Here is a 20,513-nt window from a genome sequence, read left to right as displayed (position 1 = left end):
GCCGATCCTGTGATCGGTGGCCTCTGCCGATCCTGTGATCGGTGGCCTCTGCCGATCCTGTGATCGGTGGCCTCTGCCGATCCTGTGATTGGTGGCCTCTGCCGATCCTGTGATTGGTGGCCCTGAGCATGTGTTATGCAGGCATGCGCCAGTGGTCCTCTGTTACTTCTGTCCCATCGCATCGGGATATGGGAGGAGTCAGGATATGGGAGGAGTGGGGGAGTTTGGATATGGGAGGAGTCAGAATATGGGAGAAGTCAGGATACGGGAGGAGCATGGGAGTCGGGATATGGGAGAAGTCAGGATATGGGAGGAGTCAGGATACGGGAGGAGCATGGGAGTCAGGATATGGGAAAAGTCAGGATACGGGAGGAGTGTTGGAGTCGGGATATGGGAGGAGTCAGGATACGGGAGGAGTGTTGGAGTCGGGATATGGGAGGAGTCAGGATACGGGAGGAGTGTTGGAGTCGGGATATGGGAGGAGTCAGGATACGGGAGGAGTGTTGGAGTCGGGATATGGGAGGAGTCAGGATACGGGAGGAGTGTTGGAGTTGGGATATGGGAGGAGTCAGGATACGGGAGGAGTGGTGGAGTCGGGATATGGGAGGAGTCAGGATACGGGAGGAGCAGGGGAGTCAGGATATGGGAGGAGTCAGGATACAGGAGGAGCAGGGGAGTCGGGATATGGGAGGAGTCAGGATACAGGAGGAGCAGGGGAGTCGGGATATGGGAGGAGCATGGGAGTCGGGATATGGGAGGAGTCAGGATATGGGAGGAGTGTTGGAGTCGGGATATGGGAGGAGTCAGGATACGGGAGGAGCATGGGAGTCGGGATATGGGAGGAGTCAGGATACAGGAGGAGCATGGGAGTCGGGATATGGGAGGAGTCAGGATATGGGAGGAGACAGGATACGGGAGGAGTAAGGGAGTTTGGATATGGGAGGAGTCAGGATATGGGAGGAGTGGGGGAGTTCGATATGGGAGGAGTCAGGATATGGGAGGAGTCAGGATACGGGAGAAGCAGGGGAGCCGGGATATGGGAGAAGTCAGGACATGGGAGGAGCAGCGGAATCGGGATATTGGAGGAGTCAGGATACGGGGGGAGTTTGGATATGGGAGGAGTCAGGATATGGGAGGAGTCAGGATACGGGAGGAGTCGGGATATGGGAGGAGTCATGATACGGAAGGAGTGTTGGAGTCGGGATATGGGAGGAGTTAGGATACGGGAGGAGCAGGGGAATCGGGATATGGGAGGAGTTAGGATACGGGAGGAGTGGGGGAGTTTGGATATGGGAGGAGTCAGGATATGGGAGGAGTCAGGATATGGGAGAAGCAGTGGAGTCGGGATATGGGAGGAGTCAGGATACGGGAGGAGCATGGGAGTTGGGATATGGGAGGAGTCAGGATACGGAAGGAGTGTTGGAGTCGGGATATGGGAGGAGTCAGGATACGGGAGGAGCAGGGGAGTCGGGATATGGGAGGAGCCAGGATATGGGAGGAGCAGGGGAGTCGGGATATGGGAGGAGTCAGGATATGGGAGGAGCATGGGAGTTGGGATATGGGAGGAGTCAGGATACAGGAGGAGCATGGGAGTTGGGATATGGGAGGAGCATGGGACTTGGGATATGGGAGGAGTCAGGATACGGGAGGAGCATGGGAGTCGGGATATGGGAGGAGTCAGGATACGGGAGGAGCATGGGAGTTGGGATATGGGAGGAGTCAGGATACGGGAGGAGCATGGGACTTGGGATTTGGGAGGAGTCAGGATACGGGAGGAGCAGTGGAGTCGGGATATGGGAGGAGCCAGGATACGGGAGGAGCATGGGAGTTGGGATATGGGAGGAGTCAGGATACGGGAGGAGCATGGGAATCGGGATATGGGAGGAGTCAGATTACGGGAGAAGCAGTGGAGTCGGGATATGGGAGGAGCCAGGATACGGGAGGAGCATGAGAGTTGGGATATGGGAGGAGTCAGGATACGGTGAGGAGCAGTGGAGTCAGGATATGGGAGGAGCATGGGAGTTGGGATATGGGAGGAGCCAGGATACAGGAGGAGCATGGGAGTTGGGATATGGGAGGAGTCAGGATACGGGAGGAGCATGGGAGTTGGGATATGGGAGGAGTCAGGATACAGGAGGAGCATGGGAGTTGGGATATGGGAGGAGTCAGGATACGGGAGGAGCATGGGAGTTGGGATATGGGAGGAGTCAGGATACGGGAGGAGCATGGGAGTTGGGATATGGGAGGGGCCAAGATGCTGGAGGAACGATTCGGGATACAGGAGGAGCGAGGAAGTCTGGATATGGGAAGAATCAGAATTCGGTGCCAGGGGTGGGGAACAAGAGAAGCCGTTGGAGTTGGGATGTGATGGGAAATGAAATCTGGGAGGAGAGGTGGGAGCTGGGGTAAGGGAGGAGCAGGGGAATTTGGGAGCAAACAAATTTAGGACCAGCGGCAGAGGCCTGGGTATGAGGGGAGCGGCAGAGGCCTGGGTATGAGGGGAGCAGCAGAGGCCGGGGTATGAGGGGAGCAGCAGAGGCCGGGGTATGAGGGGAGCAGCAGAGGCCGGGGTGTGAGGGGAGCGGCAGAGGCCAGAGTATGAGGGGAGCGGCAGAGGCCGGGGTATGAGGGGAGCGGCAGAGGCCAGAGTATGAGGGGAGCGGCAGAGGCCGGGGTATGAGGGGAGCGGCAGAGGCCGGGGTATGAGGGGAGCGGCAGAGGCCGGGGTATGAGGGGAGCGGCAGAGGCCGGGGTATGAGGGGAGCGGCAGAGGCCGGGGTATGAGGGAAGCGGCAGAGGCCGGAGTATGAGGGGAGCGGCAGAGGCCGGGGTATGAGGGGAGCGGCAGAGGCCGGGGTATGAGGGGAGCGGCAGAGGCCGGAGTATGAGGGGAGCGGCAGAGGCCGGGGTATGAGGGGAGCGGCAGAGGCCGGGGTATGAGGGGAGCGGCAGAGGCCGGGGTATGAGGGGAGCGGCAGAGGCCGGGGTATGAGGGGAGCGGCAGAGGCCAGAGTATGAGGGGAGCGGCAGAGGCCGGGGTATGAGGGGAGCGGCAGAGGCCGGGGTATGAGGGGAGCGGCAGAGGCCGGGGTATGAGGGGAGCGGCAGAGGCCGGGGTATGAGGGAAGCGGCAGAGGCCGGAGTATGAGGGGAGCGGCAGAGGCCGGGGTATGAGGGGAGCGGCAGAGGCCGGGGTATGAGGGGAGCGGCAGAGGCCGGAGTATGAGGGGAGCGGCAGAGGCCGGAGTATGAGGGGAGCGGCAGAGGCCGGGGTATGAGGGGAGCGGCAGAGGCCGGGGTATGAGGGGAGCGGCAGAGGCCGGGGTATGAGGGGAGCGGCAGAGGCCGGGGTATGAGGGGAGCGGCAGAGGCCGGGGTATGAGGGGAGCGGCAGAGGCCGGGGTATGAGGGGAGCGGCAGAGGCCGGGGTATGAGGGGAGCGGCAGAGGCCGGGGTATGAGGGGAGCGGCAGAGGCCAGGCCCTGGTAATGATGATGATGCTGCGGGTCAGTCGCTTTGTGGCACCTCCCCCTTCTACGGTACAATGATAATGATGGCACAGATTGGTCGCTGTGTGGTGTCCCCCCTCCGGTTTGATGATGATGATGATGATGCTGCGGGTCGGTTGCTGTGTGGTGTCCCCCCCCCCCTCCCCTCCGGGTTGATGATGATGATGTGGGTCGGTCGCTGTGTGATGTCCCCCCTCTGGGTTGATGATGATGATGCTGCAGGTCGGTCGCTGTGTGATGTCCCCCCTCCGGGTTGATGATGATGATGCTACGGGTTGGTCGCTGTGTGGTGTCCCCCCTCTGGTTTGATGATGATGATGATGCGGGTCGGTCACTGTGTGATGTCCCCCCTCCGGTTTGATGATGATGATGATGCTGCGGGTCGGTTGCTGTGTGGTGTCCCCCCTCCGGTTTGATGATGATGATGATGCTGCGAGTCGGTCGCTGTGTGGTGTCCCCCCTTCGGTTTGATGATGATGATGCTACGGGTCGGTCGCTATGTGGTGTCCCCCTCCGGTTTGATGATGATGATGCTGTGGGTCGGTCGCTGTGTGATGTCCCCCCTCTGGGTTGATGATGATGATGCTGCAGGGCGGTCACTGTGTGATGTCCCCCCTCTGGGTTGATGATGATGATGCTGTGGGTCGGTCGCTGTGTGATGTCCCCCCTCTGGGTTGATGATGATGATGATGCTGTGGGTCGGTCGCTGTGTGGTGTCCCCCTCCGGTTTGATGATGATGATGCTGTGGGTCGGTCGCTGTGTGGTGTCCCCCTCCGGTTTGATGATGATGATGCTGTGGGTCGGTCGCTGTGTGATGTCCCCCCTCTGGGTTGATGATGATGATGCTGCAGGGCGGTCACTGTGTGATGTCCCCCCTCTGGGTTGATGATGATGATGCTGTGGGTCGGTCGCTGTGTGATGTCCCCCCTCTGGGTTGATGATGATGATGATGCTGTGGGTCGGTCGCTGTGTGGTGTCCCCCTCCGGTTTGATGATGATGATGCTGTGGGTCGGTCACTGTGTAATGTCCCCCCTCCGGGTTGATGATGATGATGCTACGGGACAGTCGCTATGTGGTGTCCCCCTCCGGTTTGATGATGATGCTGTGGGTCGGTCGCTGTGTGATGTCCCCCCTCTGGGTTGATGATGATGATGATACTGTGGGTCGGTCGCTGTGTGGTGTCCCCCCTCTGGGTTGATGATGATGATGCTGCAGGTCGGTCGCTGTATGATGTCCCCCCCTCTGGGTTGATGATGATGATGCTGCGGGTCGGTCGCTGTGTGATGTCCCCCCTCTGGGTTGATGATGATGATGCTGTGGGTCGGTCGCTGTGTGATGTCCCCCCTCTGGGTTGATGATGATGATGATGCTGTGGGTCGGTCGCTGTGTGGTGTCCCCCTCCGGTTTGATGATGATGATGATGCTGTGAGTCGGTCGCTGTGTGGTGTCCCCCCTCCGGGTTGATGATGATGATGCTGCAGGTCGGTCACTGTGTGGTGTTCCCCCTCCGGTTTGATGATGATGATGCTGTGGGTCGGTCGTTGTGTGGTGTCCCCCTTCCGGGTTGATGATGATGATGCTGTGGGTCGGTCGTTGTGTGGTGTCCCCCCTCCGGGTTGATGATGATGATGCTGGGGGTCGGTCGCTGTGTGATGTCCCCCCTCTGGGTTGATGATGATGATGCTGCAGGTCGGTCGCTGTGTGATGTCCCCCCTCTAGGTTGATGATGATGATGCTGCAGGTCGGTCGCTGTGTGATGTCCCCCCTCTGGGTTGATAATGATGATGCTGCAGCTCGGTCACTGTGTGATGTCCCCCCTCTGGGTTGATGATGATGATGCTGCAGGTCGGTCGCTGTGTGATGTCCCCCCTCCGGTTTGATGACGATACTGCAGGTCGGTCGCTGTGTGGTGTCCCCCCTCCGGTTTGATGATGATGATGCTATGGGTCGGTCGCTGTGTGGTGTCCCCCCTCCGGGTTGATGATGATGATGCTACGGGTCGGTCGCTATGTGGTGTCCCCCCTCTGGGTTGATGATGATGATGCTGCAGGTCGGTCGCTGTGTGATGTCCCCCCTCCAGGTTGATGATGATGATGCTGCAGGTCGGTCGCTATGTGATGTCCCCCCTCGGGTTTGATGATGATGCTGCGGGTCGGTCGCTGTGTGGTGTCCCCCCTCCGGTTTGATGATGATGCTGATGCTGCGGGTCGGTCGCTGTGTGGTGTCCCCCCTCCGGGTTGATGATGATGATGCTACGGGTCGGTCGCTATGTGGTGTCCCCCCTCTGGGTTGATGATGATGCTGCAGGTCGGTCACTGTGTGGTGTCCCCCCTCCGGGTTGATGATGATGATGATGCTGCAGGTCGGTCACTGTGTGGTGTCCCCCCTCCGGGTTGATGATGATGATGATGATGCTGCAGGTCGGTCGCTGTGTGATGTCCCCCTCCTTTTTGATGACGATACTGCAGGTCGGTCGCTGTGTGGTGTTCCCCCTCCGGGTTGATGATGATGATGCTACGGGTCGGTCGCTATGTGGTGTCCCCCCTCTGGGTTGATGATGATGATGCTGTGGGTCGGTCGCTGTGTGGTGTCCCCCCTCCAGGTTGATGATGCTGATGCTGCGGGTCGGTCGCTGTGTGGTGTTCCCCCTCCGGGTTGATGATGATGATGCTACGGGTCGGTCGCTATGTGGTGTCCCCCCTCTGGGTTGATGATGATGATGATGCTGTGGGTCGGTCGCTGTGTGGTGTCCCCCCTCCAGGTTGATGATGATGATGCTACGGGTCGGTCACTGTGTGGTGTCTCCCCTTCGGTTTGATGATGATACTGCGGGTCGGTCGCTGTGTGGTGTCCCACCTCTGGGTTGATGATGATGATGATGCTGCGGGTTGGTCGCTGTGTGGTGTCCCCCCTCCGGTTTGATGATGATGATGATGCTGCGGGTCGGTCACTGTGTGGTGTCCCCCCTCCGGGTTGATGATGATGATGCTACGGGTCGGTCGCTATGTGGTGTCCCCCCTCTGGGTTGATGATGATGATGATGATGCTGCAGGTCGGTCACTGTGTGGTGTCCCCCCTCCGGGTTGATGATGATGATGCTACGGGTCGGTCGCTATGTGGTGTCCCCCCTCCGGGTTGATGATGATGATGCTACAGGTCGGTCGCTGTGTGGTGTCCCCCCTCCGGGTTGATGATGATGATGCTGCGGGTTGGTCGCTGTGTGGTGTCCCCCCTCCGGTTTGATGATGATGCTGCGGGTCGGTCACTGTGTGGTGTCCCCCCTCCGGGTTGATGATGATGATGCTACGGGTCGGTCGCTATGTGGCATCCCCCCTCCGGGTTGATGATGATGATGCTGCAGGTCGGTCACTGTGTGGTGTCCCCCCTCCGGGTTGATGATGATGCCGTGGGTCGGTCGCTATGTGGTGTCCCCCCTCTGGGTTGATGATGATGATGATGATGCCGTGGGTCGGTCGCTGTGTGGTGTCGTTTACAGATAAAATAAAACCTTGGCGGCTCCCGGTCACATGACGTCTCCAGATGATAAACCGCTGAGTACGAGGCCAATGGTTCTTCAGATTTGGCTGAACGCAGAGAGCACTAGCTGAAGCACAACTAACCTTCCAGAAGAGCCGCCGAGGCTTTATTGTAAGTTTGCAAAAACTCATCGGGACCTTCCCATAACCAGAAGGCCATCAGCTGGGGAGGCGCCACTAGTCGCCGCACTGCACAGGACCCCGTGTCTCATCTGCTCTGTACAGCCCCATGCTTTATACTGCAGCCTCTCTCCATTGGGGCACAGCTGTGATCAGCGGCTCCTGCTTCTCGGCTCAGGCTGCTGCTGGATTCCTGCCTGCTTTACACTGCAGCCTCTCTCCATTGGGGCACAGCTGTGATCAGCGGCTCCTGCTTCTCGGCTCAGGCTGCTGCTGGATTCCTGCCTGCTTTACACTGCAGCCTCTCTCCATTGGGGCACAGCTGTGATCAGCGGCTCCTGCTTTTCGGCTCAGGCTCCTGCTGGATTCCTGCCTGCTTTACCCTGCAGCCTCTCTCCATTGGGGCACAGCTGTGATCAGCGGCTCCTGCTTTTCGGCTCAGGCTGCTGCTGGATTCCTGCCTGCTTTACACTGCAGACTCTCTCCATTGGGGCACAGCTGTGATCAGCGGCTCCTGCTTTTCGGCTCAGGCTCCTGCTGGATTCCTGCCTGCTTTACCCTGCAGCCTCTCTCCATTGGGGCACAGCTGTGATCAGCGGCTCCTGCTTTTCGGCTCAGGCTGCTGCTGGATTCCTGCCTGCTTTACACTGCAGCCTCTCTCCATTGGGCACAGCTGTGGTCAGCGGCTCCTGCTTCTCGGCTCTGGCTGCTGCTGGATTCCTGCCTGCTTTACACTGCAGCCTCTCTCCATTGGGCACAGCTGTGATCAGCGGCTCCTGCTTCTCGGCTCAGGCTGCTGCTGGATTCCTGCCTGCTTTACACTGCAGCCTCTCTCCATTGGGGCACAGCTGTGATCAGCGGCTCCTGCTTCTCGGCTCAGGCTGCTGCTGGATTCCTGCCTGCTTTACACTGCAGCCTCTCTCCATTGGGGCACAGCTGTGATCAGCGGCTCCTGCTTCTCGGCTCAGGCTGCTGCTGGATTCCTGCCTGCTTTACACTGCAGCCTCTCTCCATTGGGGCACAGCTGTGATCAGCGGCTCCTGCTTCTCGGCTCAGGCTGCTGCTGGATTCCTGCCTGCTTTACACTGCAGCCTCTCTCCATTGGGGCACAGCTGTGATCAGCGGCTCCTGCTTCTCGGCTCAGGCTGCTGCTGGATTCCTGCCTGCTTTACACTGCAGCCTCTCTCCATTGGGGCACAGCTGTGATCAGCGGCTCCTGCTTTTCGGCTCAGGCTCCTGCTGGATTCCTGCCTGCTTTACCCTGCAGCCTCTCTCCATTGGGGCACAGCTGTGATCAGCGGCTCCTGCTTTTCGGCTCAGGCTGCTGCTGGATTCCTGCCTGCTTTACACTGCAGCCTCTCTCCATTGGGCACAGCTGTGGTCAGCGGCTCCTGCTTCTCGGCTCTGGCTGCTGCTGGATTCCTGCCTGCTTTACACTGCAGACTCTCTCCATTGGGGCACAGCTGTGATCAGCGGCTCCTGCTTCTCGGCTCAGGCTGCTGCTGGATTCCTGCCTGCTTTACACTGCAGCCTCTCTCCATTGGGCACAGCTGTGGTCAGCGGCTCCTGCTTCTCGGCTCAGGCTGCTGCTGGATTCCTGCCTGCTTTACACTGCAGACTCTCTCCATTGGGGCACAGCTGTGATCAGCGGCTCCTGCTTTTCGGCTCAGGCTGCTGCTGGATTCCTGCCTGCTTTACACTGCAGACTCTCTCCATTGGGGCACAGCTGTGATCAGCGGCTCCTGCTTTTCGGCTCAGGCTCCTGCTGGATTCCTGCCTGCTTTACCCTGCAGCCTCTCTCCATTGGGGCACAGCTGTGATCAGCGGCTCCTGCTTTTCGGCTCAGGCTGCTGCTGGATTCCTGCCTGCTTTACACTGCAGCCTCTCTCCATTGGGCACAGCTGTGGTCAGCGGCTCCTGCTTCTCGGCTCTGGCTCCTGCTGGATTCCTGCCTGCTTTACACTGCAGCCTCTCTCCATTGGGGCACAGCTGTGATCAGCGGCTCCTGCTTTTCGGCTCAGGCTGCTGCTGGATTCCTGCCTGCTTTACACTGCAGCCTCTCTCCATTGGGCACAGCTGTGGTCAGCGGCTCCTGCTTCTCGGCTCTGGCTGCTGCTGGATTCCTGCCTGCTTTACACTGCAGCCTCTCTCCATTGGGGCACAGCTGTGATCAGCGGCTCCTGCTTCTCGACTCAGGCTGCTGCTGGATTCCTGCCTGCTTTACACTGCAGCCTCTCTCCATTGGGGCACAGCTGTGATCAGCGGCTCCTGCTTCTCGGCTCTGGCTCCTGCTGGATTCCTGCCTGCTTTACACTGCAGCCTCTCTCCATTGGGGCACAGCTGTGATCAGCGGCTCCTGCTTCTCGGCTCAGGCTGCTGCTGGATTCCTGCCTGATTTACACTGCAGCCTCTCTCCATTGGGGCACAGCTGTGATCAGCGGCTCCTGCTTTTCGGCTCAGGCTGCTGCTGGATTCCTGCCTGCTTTACACTGCAGCCTCTCTCCATTGGGCACAGCTGTGGTCAGCGGCTCCTGCTTCTCGGCTCAGGCTGCTGCTGGATTCCTGCCTGCTTTACACTGCAGCCTCTCTCCATTGGGGCACAGCTGTGATCAGCGGCTCCTGCTTCTCGGCTCAGGCTCCTGCTGGATTCCTGCCTGCTTTACCCTGCAGCCTCTCTCCATTGGGGCACAGCTGTGATCAGCGGCTCCTGCTTTTCGGCTCAGGCTGCTGCTGGATTCCTGCCTGCTTTACACTGCAGCCTCTCTCCATTGGGCACAGCTGTGGTCAGCGGCTCCTGCTTCTCGGCTCTGGCTGCTGCTGTATTCCTGCCTGCTTTACACTGCAGCCTCTCTCCATTGGGGCACAGCTGTGATCAGCGGCTCCTGCTTCTCGGCTCAGGCTCCTGCTGGATTCCTGCCTGCTTTACACTGCAGCCTCTCTCCATTGGGCACAGCTGTGATCAGCGGCTCCTGCTTCTCGGCTCTGGCTGCTGCTGGATTCCTGCCTGCTTTACACTGCAGCCTCTCTCCATTGGGGCACAGCTGTGATCAGCGGCTCCTGCTTTTCGGCTCAGGCTGCTGCTGGATTCCTGCCTGCTTTACACTGCAGCCTCTCTCCATTGGGCACAGCTGTGGTCAGCGGCTCCTGCTTCTCGGCTCTGGCTGCTGCTGGATTCCTGCCTGCTTTACACTGCAGCCTCTCTCCATTGGGGCACAGCTGTGATCAGCGGCTCCTGCTTCTCGGCTCAGGCTGCTGCTGGATTCCTGCCTGCTTTACACTGCAGCCTCTCTCCATTGGGGCACAGCTGTGATCAGCAGCTCCTGCTTCTCGGCTCAGGCTCCTGCTGGATTCCTGCCTGCTTTACACTGCAGCCTCTCTCCATTGGGGCACAGCTGTGATCAGCGGCTCCTGCTTTTCGGCTCAGGCTGCTGCTGGATTCCTGCCTGCTTTACACTGCAGCCTCTCTCCATTGGGCACAGCTGTGGTCAGCGGCTCCTGCTTCTCGGCTCAGGCTGCTGCTGGATTCCTGCCTGCTTTACACTGCAGCCTCTCTCCATTGGGGCACAGCTGTGATCAGCGGCTCCTGCTTCTCGGCTCAGGCTGCTGCTGGATTCCTGCCTGCTTTACACTGCAGCCTCTCTCCATTGGGGCACAGCTGTGGTCAGCGGCTCCTGCTTCTCGGCTCAGGCTCCTGCTGGATTCCTGCCTGCTTTACCCTGCAGCCTCTCTCCATTGGGGCACAGCTGTGATCAGCGGCTCCTGCTTTTCGGCTCAGGCTGCTGCTGGATTCCTGCCTGCTTTACACTGCAGCCTCTCTCCATTGGGCACAGCTGTGGTCAGCGGCTCCTGCTTCTCGGCTCTGGCTGCTGCTGGATTCCTGCCTGCTTTACACTGCAGCCTCTCTCCATTGGGCACAGCTGTGATCAGCGGCTCCTGCTTCTCGGCTCAGGCTCCTGCTGGATTCCTGCCTGCTTTACCCTGCAGCCTCTCTCCATTGGGGCACAGCTGTGATCAGCGGCTCCTGCTTCTCGGCTCAGGCTCCTGCTGGATTCCTGCCTGCTTTACCCTGCAGCCTCTCTCCATTGGGGCACAGCTGTGATCAGCGGCTCCTGCTTCTCGGCTCTGGCTGCTGCTGGATTCCTGCCTGCTTTACACTGCAGCCTCTCTCCATTGGGCACAGCTGTGATCAGCGGCTCCTGCTTCTCGGCTCTGGCTGCTGCTGGATTCCTGCCTGCTTTACACTGCAGCCTCTCTCCATTGGGCACAGCTGTGATCAGCGGCTCCTGCTTCTCGGCTCAGGCTGCTGCTGGATTCCTGCCTGCTTTACCCTGCAGCCTCTCTCCATTGGGGCACAGCTGTGATCAGCGGCTCCTGCTTCTCGGCTCTGGCTGCTGCTGGATTCCTGCCTGCTTTACACTGCAGCCTCTCTCCATTGGGCACAGCTGTGATCAGCGGCTCCTGCTTCTCGGCTCTGGCTGCTGCTGGATTCCTGCCTGCTTTACACTGCAGCCTCTCTCCATTGGGCACAGCTGTGATCAGCGGCTCCTGCTTCTCGGCTCAGGCTGCTGCTGGATTCCTGCCTGCTTTACCCTGCAGCCTCTCTCCATTGGGGCACAGCTGTGATCAGCGGCTCCTGCTTTTCGGCTCAGGCTGCTGCTGGATTCCTGCCTGCTTTACCCTGCAGCCTCTCTCCATTGGGGCACAGCTGTGATCAGCGGCTCCTGCTTCTCGGCTCAGGCTCCTGCTGGATTCCTGCCTGCTTTACCCTGCAGCCTCTCTCCATTGGGGCACAGCTGTGATCAGCGGCTCCTGCTTCTCGGCTCTGGCTGCTGCTGGATTCCTGCCTGCTTTACACTGCAGCCTCTCTCCATTGGGCACAGCTGTGATCAGCGGCTCCTGCTTCTCGGCTCAGGCTGCTGCTGGATTCCTGCCTGCTTTACACTGCAGCCTCTCTCCATTGGGGCACAGCTGTGATCAGCGGCTCCTGCTTCTCGGCTCAGGCTGCTGCTGGATTCCTGCCTGCTTTACACTGCAGCCTCTCTCCATTGGGCACAGCTGTGATCAGCGGCTCCTGCTTCTCGGCTCAGGCTGCTGCTGGATTCCTGCCTGCTTTACACTGCAGCCTCTCTCCATTGGGGCACAGCTGTGATCAGCGGCTCCTGCTTCTCGGCTCAGGCTGCTGCTGGATTCCTGCCTGCTTTACACTGCAGCCTCTCTCCATTGGGGCACAGCTGTGATCAGCGGCTCCTGCTTCTCGGCTCAGGCTGCTGCTGGATTCCTGCCTGCTTTACACTGCAGCCTCTCTCCATTGGGGCACAGCTGTGATCAGCGGCTCCTGCTTCTCGGCTCAGACTGCTGCTGGATTCCTGCCTGCTTTACACTGCAGCCTCTCTCCATTGGGGCACAGCTGTGATCAGCGGCTCCTGCTTCTCGGCTCAGACTGCTGCTGGATTCCTGCCTGCTTTACACTGCAGCCTTGCTCGCCTGATTTGTGTTTGTGCAGACTTCGCAGTTCTCTGTTGATTTTGCAGATTGCTGTCGGCTCCGGACCCTGATGAGTAACGATCCCGCCGTCCGGAGCTGGAGCTGCTCCTACTACCTGGCCAGCAAGAAGGGATGGCGTCCGGGGCGGCTGTCGCTGACCGCCACTCACCTGCGCCTCCGTCTGGACGGAGCCGAGCACTGCGCACTGAGCCTCCCGCTGTCCTGCATCAGTGAGATGAAGAAGGAGTCGTCCAGTTACATCTTCAGCGCCATCACGGTGCTGGCGCGCGGCGGGGACAAGCACTGGTTCAGCTCGCTGGCGCCCAGCAGGAACGCCGTCTTCACCGTGCTGGAGCATTTCTGGAGGGAGCAGCTACTGTCACCGCGAGGGGAGCAGGGGACCCCCAACAACTCCCGGGGGGCCGAGCTCATCGCTATCATGTCCGGCTCCCAGAGACTCCTGGAGGACACCACCCGGGTCCTGCACCACCAGGGGGAGCAGCTGGGCAACATCATGAGCGGCCTGAGCAAGATAGAGGGCGACATGGCCACCGCCGACAGGTAAGAGTCATCCTGAGCCCCCTGCTGCACGACAGCAGGGCCAGGGATGGAGAGGATCTACCATTAGCCCCCTGCTGCCTGCATTGCTCATCCTGAGCCACCTGCTTCATGGTAGCAATGCCAGGGATGAGGAGCAGAGGACATGATGATAACCCCCCTCCTGCCTGCAGTGCTCATCCTGAGCCTCCTGCTTCATGGCAGCAATGCCAGGGATGAGGAGCAGAGGATCTACCTTTAACCCCCTGCTGCCTGCACTGCTCATCCTGAGCCCCCCTGCTGCACGAGAGCAGGGCCAGGGATGCAGGAGATCTACCATTAACCCCCTGCTGCCCGCACCGCTCATCCCGAGCCTCATGAGTGCTGGATCGGGGACACAGCAGAGGATCTACCATTAATCCTCTGCTACATTATGTTCTAGCATTGTGTTAATGAACCAGGAGGTGCAGGATGAGCACCGCTGTAGTCTGGGAAGGCCAGGAGACCACCCCCTAGATGGCCAGTCCTCCGATCTATGGTGGTCCGGCAGTCACCTCCAGCACAGCCGCCATTGCTGATCTGTGCTTGTCTCCCCGCAGGATGTTGTCGGTCCTGGAGTCTCCATCTTGGTGGCCGTTCAGCAGGAATCCTTGGAGGAGGACGACCAGTAAAGAAGCTGCGGCGTCCGCCCAGAGCCGCGGGAAGGAAGGAGTCATCGCCGTCATCCCCGCCGTCTTCTGCCGTCACCCCGACGTCACCCTCCGCCCGGGACACCTGACCCTCCTGCTGTCCGCCATGGAGATCTGTGACTGCGACCTGCGGCCGGTGCAGCGCTACGAGCGGCAGGACGTGGACGACATCAGGGTGGTGAGCGGCCACGAGATGAGGGTCCGGCAGAGATTCATCGGGCGGCCGGACGTCACCTGCAGCGTCCTCTCCGCCAGGTTACCGGACGTGCTCCCCCTGCTGGAGCTGCAGTACAAGAGCAAGGTGGAGGTCCTGGAGGAGGCAGCCGTGGTCCGAGACAAGGGCCGCGCGTCCCCCGGCAGCAGGAGTCCGGGGTGGCAGACGGGTAACTAGGCACCGAGAACTCCACTCACACCCAGAGCTGCACTCGCTGTTCTGTGTTCTTATACTCCACTCACATCCAGAGCTGCACTCACTGTTCTGTGTTCTTATACTCCACTCACACCCAGAGCTGCACTCACTATTCTGCCTTCTTATACCCCACTCACATCCAGAGCTGCACTCACTGTTCTGTGTTCTTATGCTTCACTCACATCCAGCGCTGCACTCACTATTCTGCCTTCTTATACCCCACTCACATCCAGAGCTGCACTCACTATTCTGCCTTCTTATACCCCACTCACATCCAGAGCTGCACTCACTGTTCTGTGTTCTTATACTCCACTCACATCCAGAGCTGCACTCACTATTCTGCATTCTTATGCTCCACTCACACCCAGAGCTGCCTTCACTATTCTGCGTTCTTATACTCCACTCACATCCAGAGCTGCACTCGCTATTCTGCGTTTTTATACTCCATTCACATCCAGAGCTGCACTCGCTATTCTGCATTCTTATACTCCACTCACATCAGGAGCTGCACTCACTATTCTGCGTTTTTATACTCCACTCACATCCGAAGCTGCACTCACTATTCTGCCTTCTTATACTCCATTCACATCCAGAGCTGCACTCGCTATTCTGCGTTCTTATACTCCACTCACATCCGGAGCTGCACTCGCTATTCTGCGTTCTTATACTCCACTCACATCCAGAGCTGCACTCACTGTTCTGCGTTCTTATACTCCACTCACACCCAGAGCTGCACTCACTATTCAGTGTTGTTATTCTCCAATCACATCCAGAGCTGCACTCATTATTCTGCTGTCACATGTTGTCTTGCACTACTACCACTGACCAGTAGATGGCGCCTCAGGATCACACAATGTTCATTCTCTTTCTGAGGACAAATCATTTTAACTCCAGAAAACAGAGAGACGAGACCAGACGAGAGAGACAAGACGGGAGAGAGGAGACGGGAGAGAGGAGACGGGAGAGAGGAGACGGGAGAGGCGAGACGGGAGAAAGGAGACAGGAGAGATGTGACAGGAGAGAGGAGACTGGAGAGAGGAGACTGGAGAGAGGAGACTGGAGAGAGGAGACTGGAGAGAGGAGACTGGAGAGAGGAGACTGGAGAGACGAGTCTGGAGAGACGAGACTGGAGAGACGAGACGGGAGAGATGTGATGGGAGAGATGTGACGGGAGAGGCGAGACGGGAGAGATGTGACAGGAGAGATGTGACAGGAGAGATGTGACAGGAGAGAGGAGACTGGAGAGAGGAGACTGGAGAGAGGAGACTGGAGAGATGTGACGGGAGAGAGGAGACGGGAGAGAGGAGACTGGAGTGAGGAGACTGGAGAGACATGACAGGAGAGAGGAGACTGGAGAGACGAGACTGGAGAGAGGAGATGGGAGAGGAGACTGGAGAGACGTGACAGGAGAGAGGAGACTGGAGAGAGGAGACTGGAGAGAGGAGACTGGAGAGAGGAGACTGGAGAGAGGAGACTGGAGAGAGGAGACGGGAGAGAGGAGACGGGAGAGAGGAGACTGGAGAGACATGACAGGAGAGAGGAGACTGGAGAGAGGAGACTGGAGAGAGGAGACTGGAGAGAGGAGACGGGAGAGAGGAGACGGGAGAGAGGAGACGGGAGAGAGGAGACGGGAGAGAGGAGACGGGAGAGAGGAGACCGGAGAGAGGAGACCGGAGAGACGAGTCTGGAGAGACGAGACGGGAGAGATGTGACGAGAGAGATGTGACGGGAAAGACGAGACGGGAGAGGCGAGACGGGAGAGATGTGACGGGAGAGATGTGACAGGAGAGAGGAGACTGGAGAGACGTGACGGGAGAGAGGAGACTGGAGAGAGGAGACTGGAGAGACATGACAGGAGAGAGGAGACTGAAGAGACGAGACTGGAGAGAGGAGACGGGAGAGAGGAGACGGGAGAGAGGAGACGGGAGAGAGGAGACTGGAGAGAGGAGACTGGAGAGACATGACAGGAGAGAGGAGACTGGAGAGAGGAGACTGGAGAGAGGAGACGGGAGAGAGGAGACGGGAGAGAGGAGACCTGAGAGAGGAGACTGGAGAGACGTGACAAGAGAGAGGAGACTGGAGAGAGGAGACTGGAGAGACGTGTCAGGAGAGAGGAGACGGGAGAGAGGAGACGGGAGAGAGGAGACGGGAGAGAGGAGACGGGAGAGGCGAGACGGGAGAGAGGAGACGGGAGAGATGAGACCGGAGAGATGAGGCACCCCAGGATCACACAATATTCATTCTCTTTCTGAGGACAAATCATTTTAACTCCAGAAAACAGAGAGATGTGACGGGAGAGACGAGACGTGAGAGACGAGACGTGAGAGACGAGACGTGAGAGACGAGACGTGAGAGACGAGAAGTGAGAGACGAGACGGGAGAGACGAGACGGGAGAGACGTGACGGGAGAGACGTGACTGGAGAGACGTGACTGGAGAGGCGAGACGGGAGAGGCGAGACGGGAGAGGCGAGACGGGAGAGGCGAGACGGGAGAGGCGAGACGGGAGAGGCGTGACGGGAGAGAGGAGACGGGAGAGAGGAGACGGGAGAGAGGAGACGGGAGAGAGGAGACGGGAGAGAGGAGACGGGAGAGAGGAGACTGGAGAGAGGAGACTGGAGAGAGGAGACTGGAGAGACGTGACGGGAGAGATGTGACGGGAAAGACGAGACGGGAGAGGCGAGACGGGAGAGGCGAGACGGGAGAGGCGAGACGGGAGAGATGTGACGGGAGAGAGGAGACTGGAGAGAGGAGACTGGAGAGAGGAGACTGGAGAGATGTGACAGGAGAGAGGAGACTGGAGAGACATGACGGGAGAGAGGAGACTGGAGAGAGGAGACTGGAGAGACATGACAGGAGAGACGAGACTGGAGAGACGAGACTGGAGAGACGAGACTGGAGAGACGAGACGGGAGAGAGGAGACGGGAGAGAGGAGACTGGAGAGAGGAGACTGGAGAGAGGAGACGGGAGAGAGGAGACGGGAGAGAGGAGACGGGAGAGAGGAGACCTGAGAGAGGAGACGGGAGAGAGGAGACTGGAGAGAGGAGACGGGAGAGAGGAGACTGGAGAGACGTGACGGGAGAGAGGAGACGGGAGAGAGGAGACGGGAGAGAGGAGACGGGAGAGAGGAGACTGGAGAGACGTGACAGGAGAGAGGAGACTGGAGAGAGGAGACTGGAGAGACGTGTCAGGAGAGAGGAGACGGGAGAGAGGAGACGGGAGAGAGGAGACGGGAGAGACGAGAAGTGAGAGACGAGACGTGAGAGGCGAGACGGGAGAGATGTGACGGGAGAGATGTGACGGGAGAGGCGAGACGGGAGAGATGTGACAGGAGAGATGTGACAGGAGAGATGTGACAGGAGAGAGGAGACTGGAGAGAGGAGACTGGAGAGATGTGACAGGATAGAGGAGACTGGAGAGACGTGACGGGAGAGAGAGGAGACTGGAGAGACGAGACTGGAGAGAGGAGACGGGAGAGAGGAGACTGGAGAGACGTGACGGGAGAGAGGAGACGGGAGAGAGGAGACGGGAGAGAGGAGACGGGAGAGAGGAGACGGGAGAGAGGAGACTGGAGAGACATGACAGGAGAGAGGAGACTGGAGAGAGGAGACTGGAGAGAGGAGACTGGAGAGAGGAGACGGGAGAGAGGAGACCTGAGAGAGGAGACCGGAGAGAGGAGACGGGAGAGAGGAGACGGGAGAGAGGAGACGGGAGAGAGGAGACGGGAGAGAGGAGACGTGAGAGACGAGACGGGAGAGGCGAGACGGGAGAGAGGAGACGGGAGAGATGAGACCGGAGATATGAGGCACCCCAGGATCACACAATATTCATTCTCTTTCTGAGGACAAATCATTTTAACTCCAGAAAACAGAGAGATGTGACGGGAGAGACGAGACGTGAGAGACGAGACGTGAGAGACGAGACGTGAGAGACGAGACGTGAGAGACGAGACGGGAGAGACGAGACGGGAGAGACGAGACGGGAGAGACGTGACGGGAGAGACGTGACGGGAGAGACGAGACGGGAGAGACGAGACGGGAGAGGCGAGACGGGAGAGGCGAGACGGGAGAGGCGAGACGGGAGAGACGTGACGGGAGAGACGTGACGGGAGAGGCGAGACTGGAGAGGCGAGACGGGAGAGGCGAGACGGGAGAGGCGAGACGGGAGAGGCGAGACGGGAGAGACGTGACGGGAGAGACGAGACTGGAGACACGAGACGGGAGAGACGAGACGGGAGAGGCGAGACGGGAGAGACGTGACGGGAGAGGCGAGACGGGAGAGGCGAGACGGGAGAGACGTGACGGGAGAGACGAGACTGGAGAGACGAAACGGGAGAGACGAGACGGGAGAGGCGAGACGGGAGAGGCGAGACGGGAGAGACGAGACGGGAGAGGTGAGACGGGAGAGATCGGAGAGGTGAGACGGGAGAGTTGAGACGGGAGAGATCGGAGAGATGAGACCGGAGACTGCTGCAGAAGGTCCCTGTAAATCCTTTCTCTCATCTCTGGTCACAAAGCAGCATGTGTAAATCCTCCAGAGCTGCTCCGCAGTGCCCGGCCCTGCTGGACTCTGAACACAGACGCTGCACACGGCACAGAACTGAGACAATTACAAAGCCGCAGAACTTTTCACACTCAGTCCCCGCTACAGTTCTTTGTCAGTTGGTTCGGTCCTCTCCACAATAATCCCGCTCCCCCGGGTGGCAGTCACATGACCTGTCGCCTCCGCGCTCGCTGTTACTCATTAGCTTGCGGAGAAGTTTCCCTTTTTTAATGAGGATGCGGCCGACAATCATTAACCATCCGCAGTCCACCACCACTTAATGCACACATTAGCCTGGACCCCCCTCCCCCGTATTGACTGGTTTGTCCTTGTGGCCATGAGGACGTTCATCATGGAGCCACTTTGATGTTGATGCCTCAGTGATCGCCCTGTGAACGACCGATACCTCGGTGATCGACCCATGAATGAGTGACGCCTTGGTAACCTTCCTGTGAAGGATCAAAACCTTGGTGATCGCCCTGGGAATCATCGACGTCTCAGTGATCGCCCTATAAATGTTTAATGCCCTGTGATCTTTTTGTGAAGGATCGACATCTGGGTGAGCGGCCCATGAATGATGTCTCAGTGATCGCCCTGTGAACAAACGACGCCTCAGTGTTCGCCCTGTGAATGATCAACGCCTCAGTGATCGCTTCATGAATGATCGACGCCTCAGTGATCGCCCTGTGAATGATCAATGCCTCAGTGATCGCTTCATGAATGATCGACGCCTCAGTGATCGCTTCATGAATGATCGACGCCTCAGTGATCGCTTTATGAATGACCGACGCCTCAGTGTTCATTTCATGAATGATTGACGCCTGTGTTCATTTCATGAATGATTGACGCCTCAGTGTTATTTCATGAATGATTGACGCCTCAGTGTTCATTTCATGAATGATTGACGCCTCAGTGTTCATGAATGATCGACGCTTCAGTGATCGCTTTATGAATGACCGACGCCTCAGTGTTCATTTCATGAATGATTGACGCCTCAGTGTTCATTTCATGAATGATTGACGCCTCAGTGTTCATTTCATGAATGATTGACGCCTCAGTGTTCATTTCATGAATGATTGACGCCTCAGTGTTCATGAATGATCGACGCCTCACTGATCGCTTCTTGAATGATCGACGTCTAATCGCTTTATGAATGATCGACGCTTCAGTGATCGCTTTATGAATGACCGACGCCTCAGTGTTCATTTCATGAATGATTGACGCCTCAGTGTTCATTTCATGAATGATTGACGCCTCAGTGTTCATGAATGATCGACGCTTCAGTGATCGCTTTATGAATGACCGACGCCTCAGTGTTCATTTCATGAATGATTGACGCCTCAGTGTTCATTTCATGAATGATTGACGCCTCAGTGTTCATTTCATGAATGATTGACGCCTCAGTGTTCATTTCATGAATGATTGACGCCTCAGTGTTCATGAATGATCGACGCCTCACTGATCGCTTCTTGAATGATCGACGTCTAATCGCTTTATGAATGATCGACGCTTCAGTGATCGCTTTATGAATGACCGACGCCTCAGTGTTCATTTCATGAATGATTGACGCCTGTGTTCATTTCATGAATGATTGACGCCTCAGTGTTATTTCATGAATGATTGACGCCTCAGTGTTCATTTCATGAATGATTGACGCCTCAGTGTTCATGAATGATCGACGCTTCA

The 20,513-nt window shown here is 58.2% G+C and overlaps 1 protein-coding gene across 6 annotated transcripts in view; it reads left to right on the top strand.

Moving 5' to 3' along the window:
- The window catches only part of SNAP47 (synaptosome associated protein 47), a 64,177-nt gene that overhangs the window by 1,653 nt on the left and 42,011 nt on the right, over positions 1-20,513 (top strand). For 4 of the 6 annotated variants that reach the window (XM_069729117.1, XM_069729113.1, XM_069729114.1 and 1 more), the window contains 2 exons: positions 12,699-13,212; positions 13,788-14,260. In XM_069729117.1, coding sequence (XP_069585218.1) covers positions 12,722-13,212; positions 13,788-14,260 — 964 coding nt within the window. In that variant the 5' untranslated portion in view covers positions 12,699-12,721. Of the gene's footprint in view, positions 1-7,007; positions 7,160-12,698; positions 13,213-13,787; positions 14,261-20,513 lie in introns of all 6 variants that reach the window. The other 2 variants (XM_069729112.1, XM_069729115.1) reach the window with 1 other exon arrangement.

This window comes from Ranitomeya imitator, chromosome 6, assembly GCF_032444005.1.
Source record: "Ranitomeya imitator isolate aRanImi1 chromosome 6, aRanImi1.pri, whole genome shotgun sequence".
NCBI lineage: Eukaryota > Metazoa > Chordata > Amphibia > Anura > Dendrobatidae > Ranitomeya > Ranitomeya imitator.
This window is presented reverse-complemented; position numbering and strand designations above follow the sequence as displayed.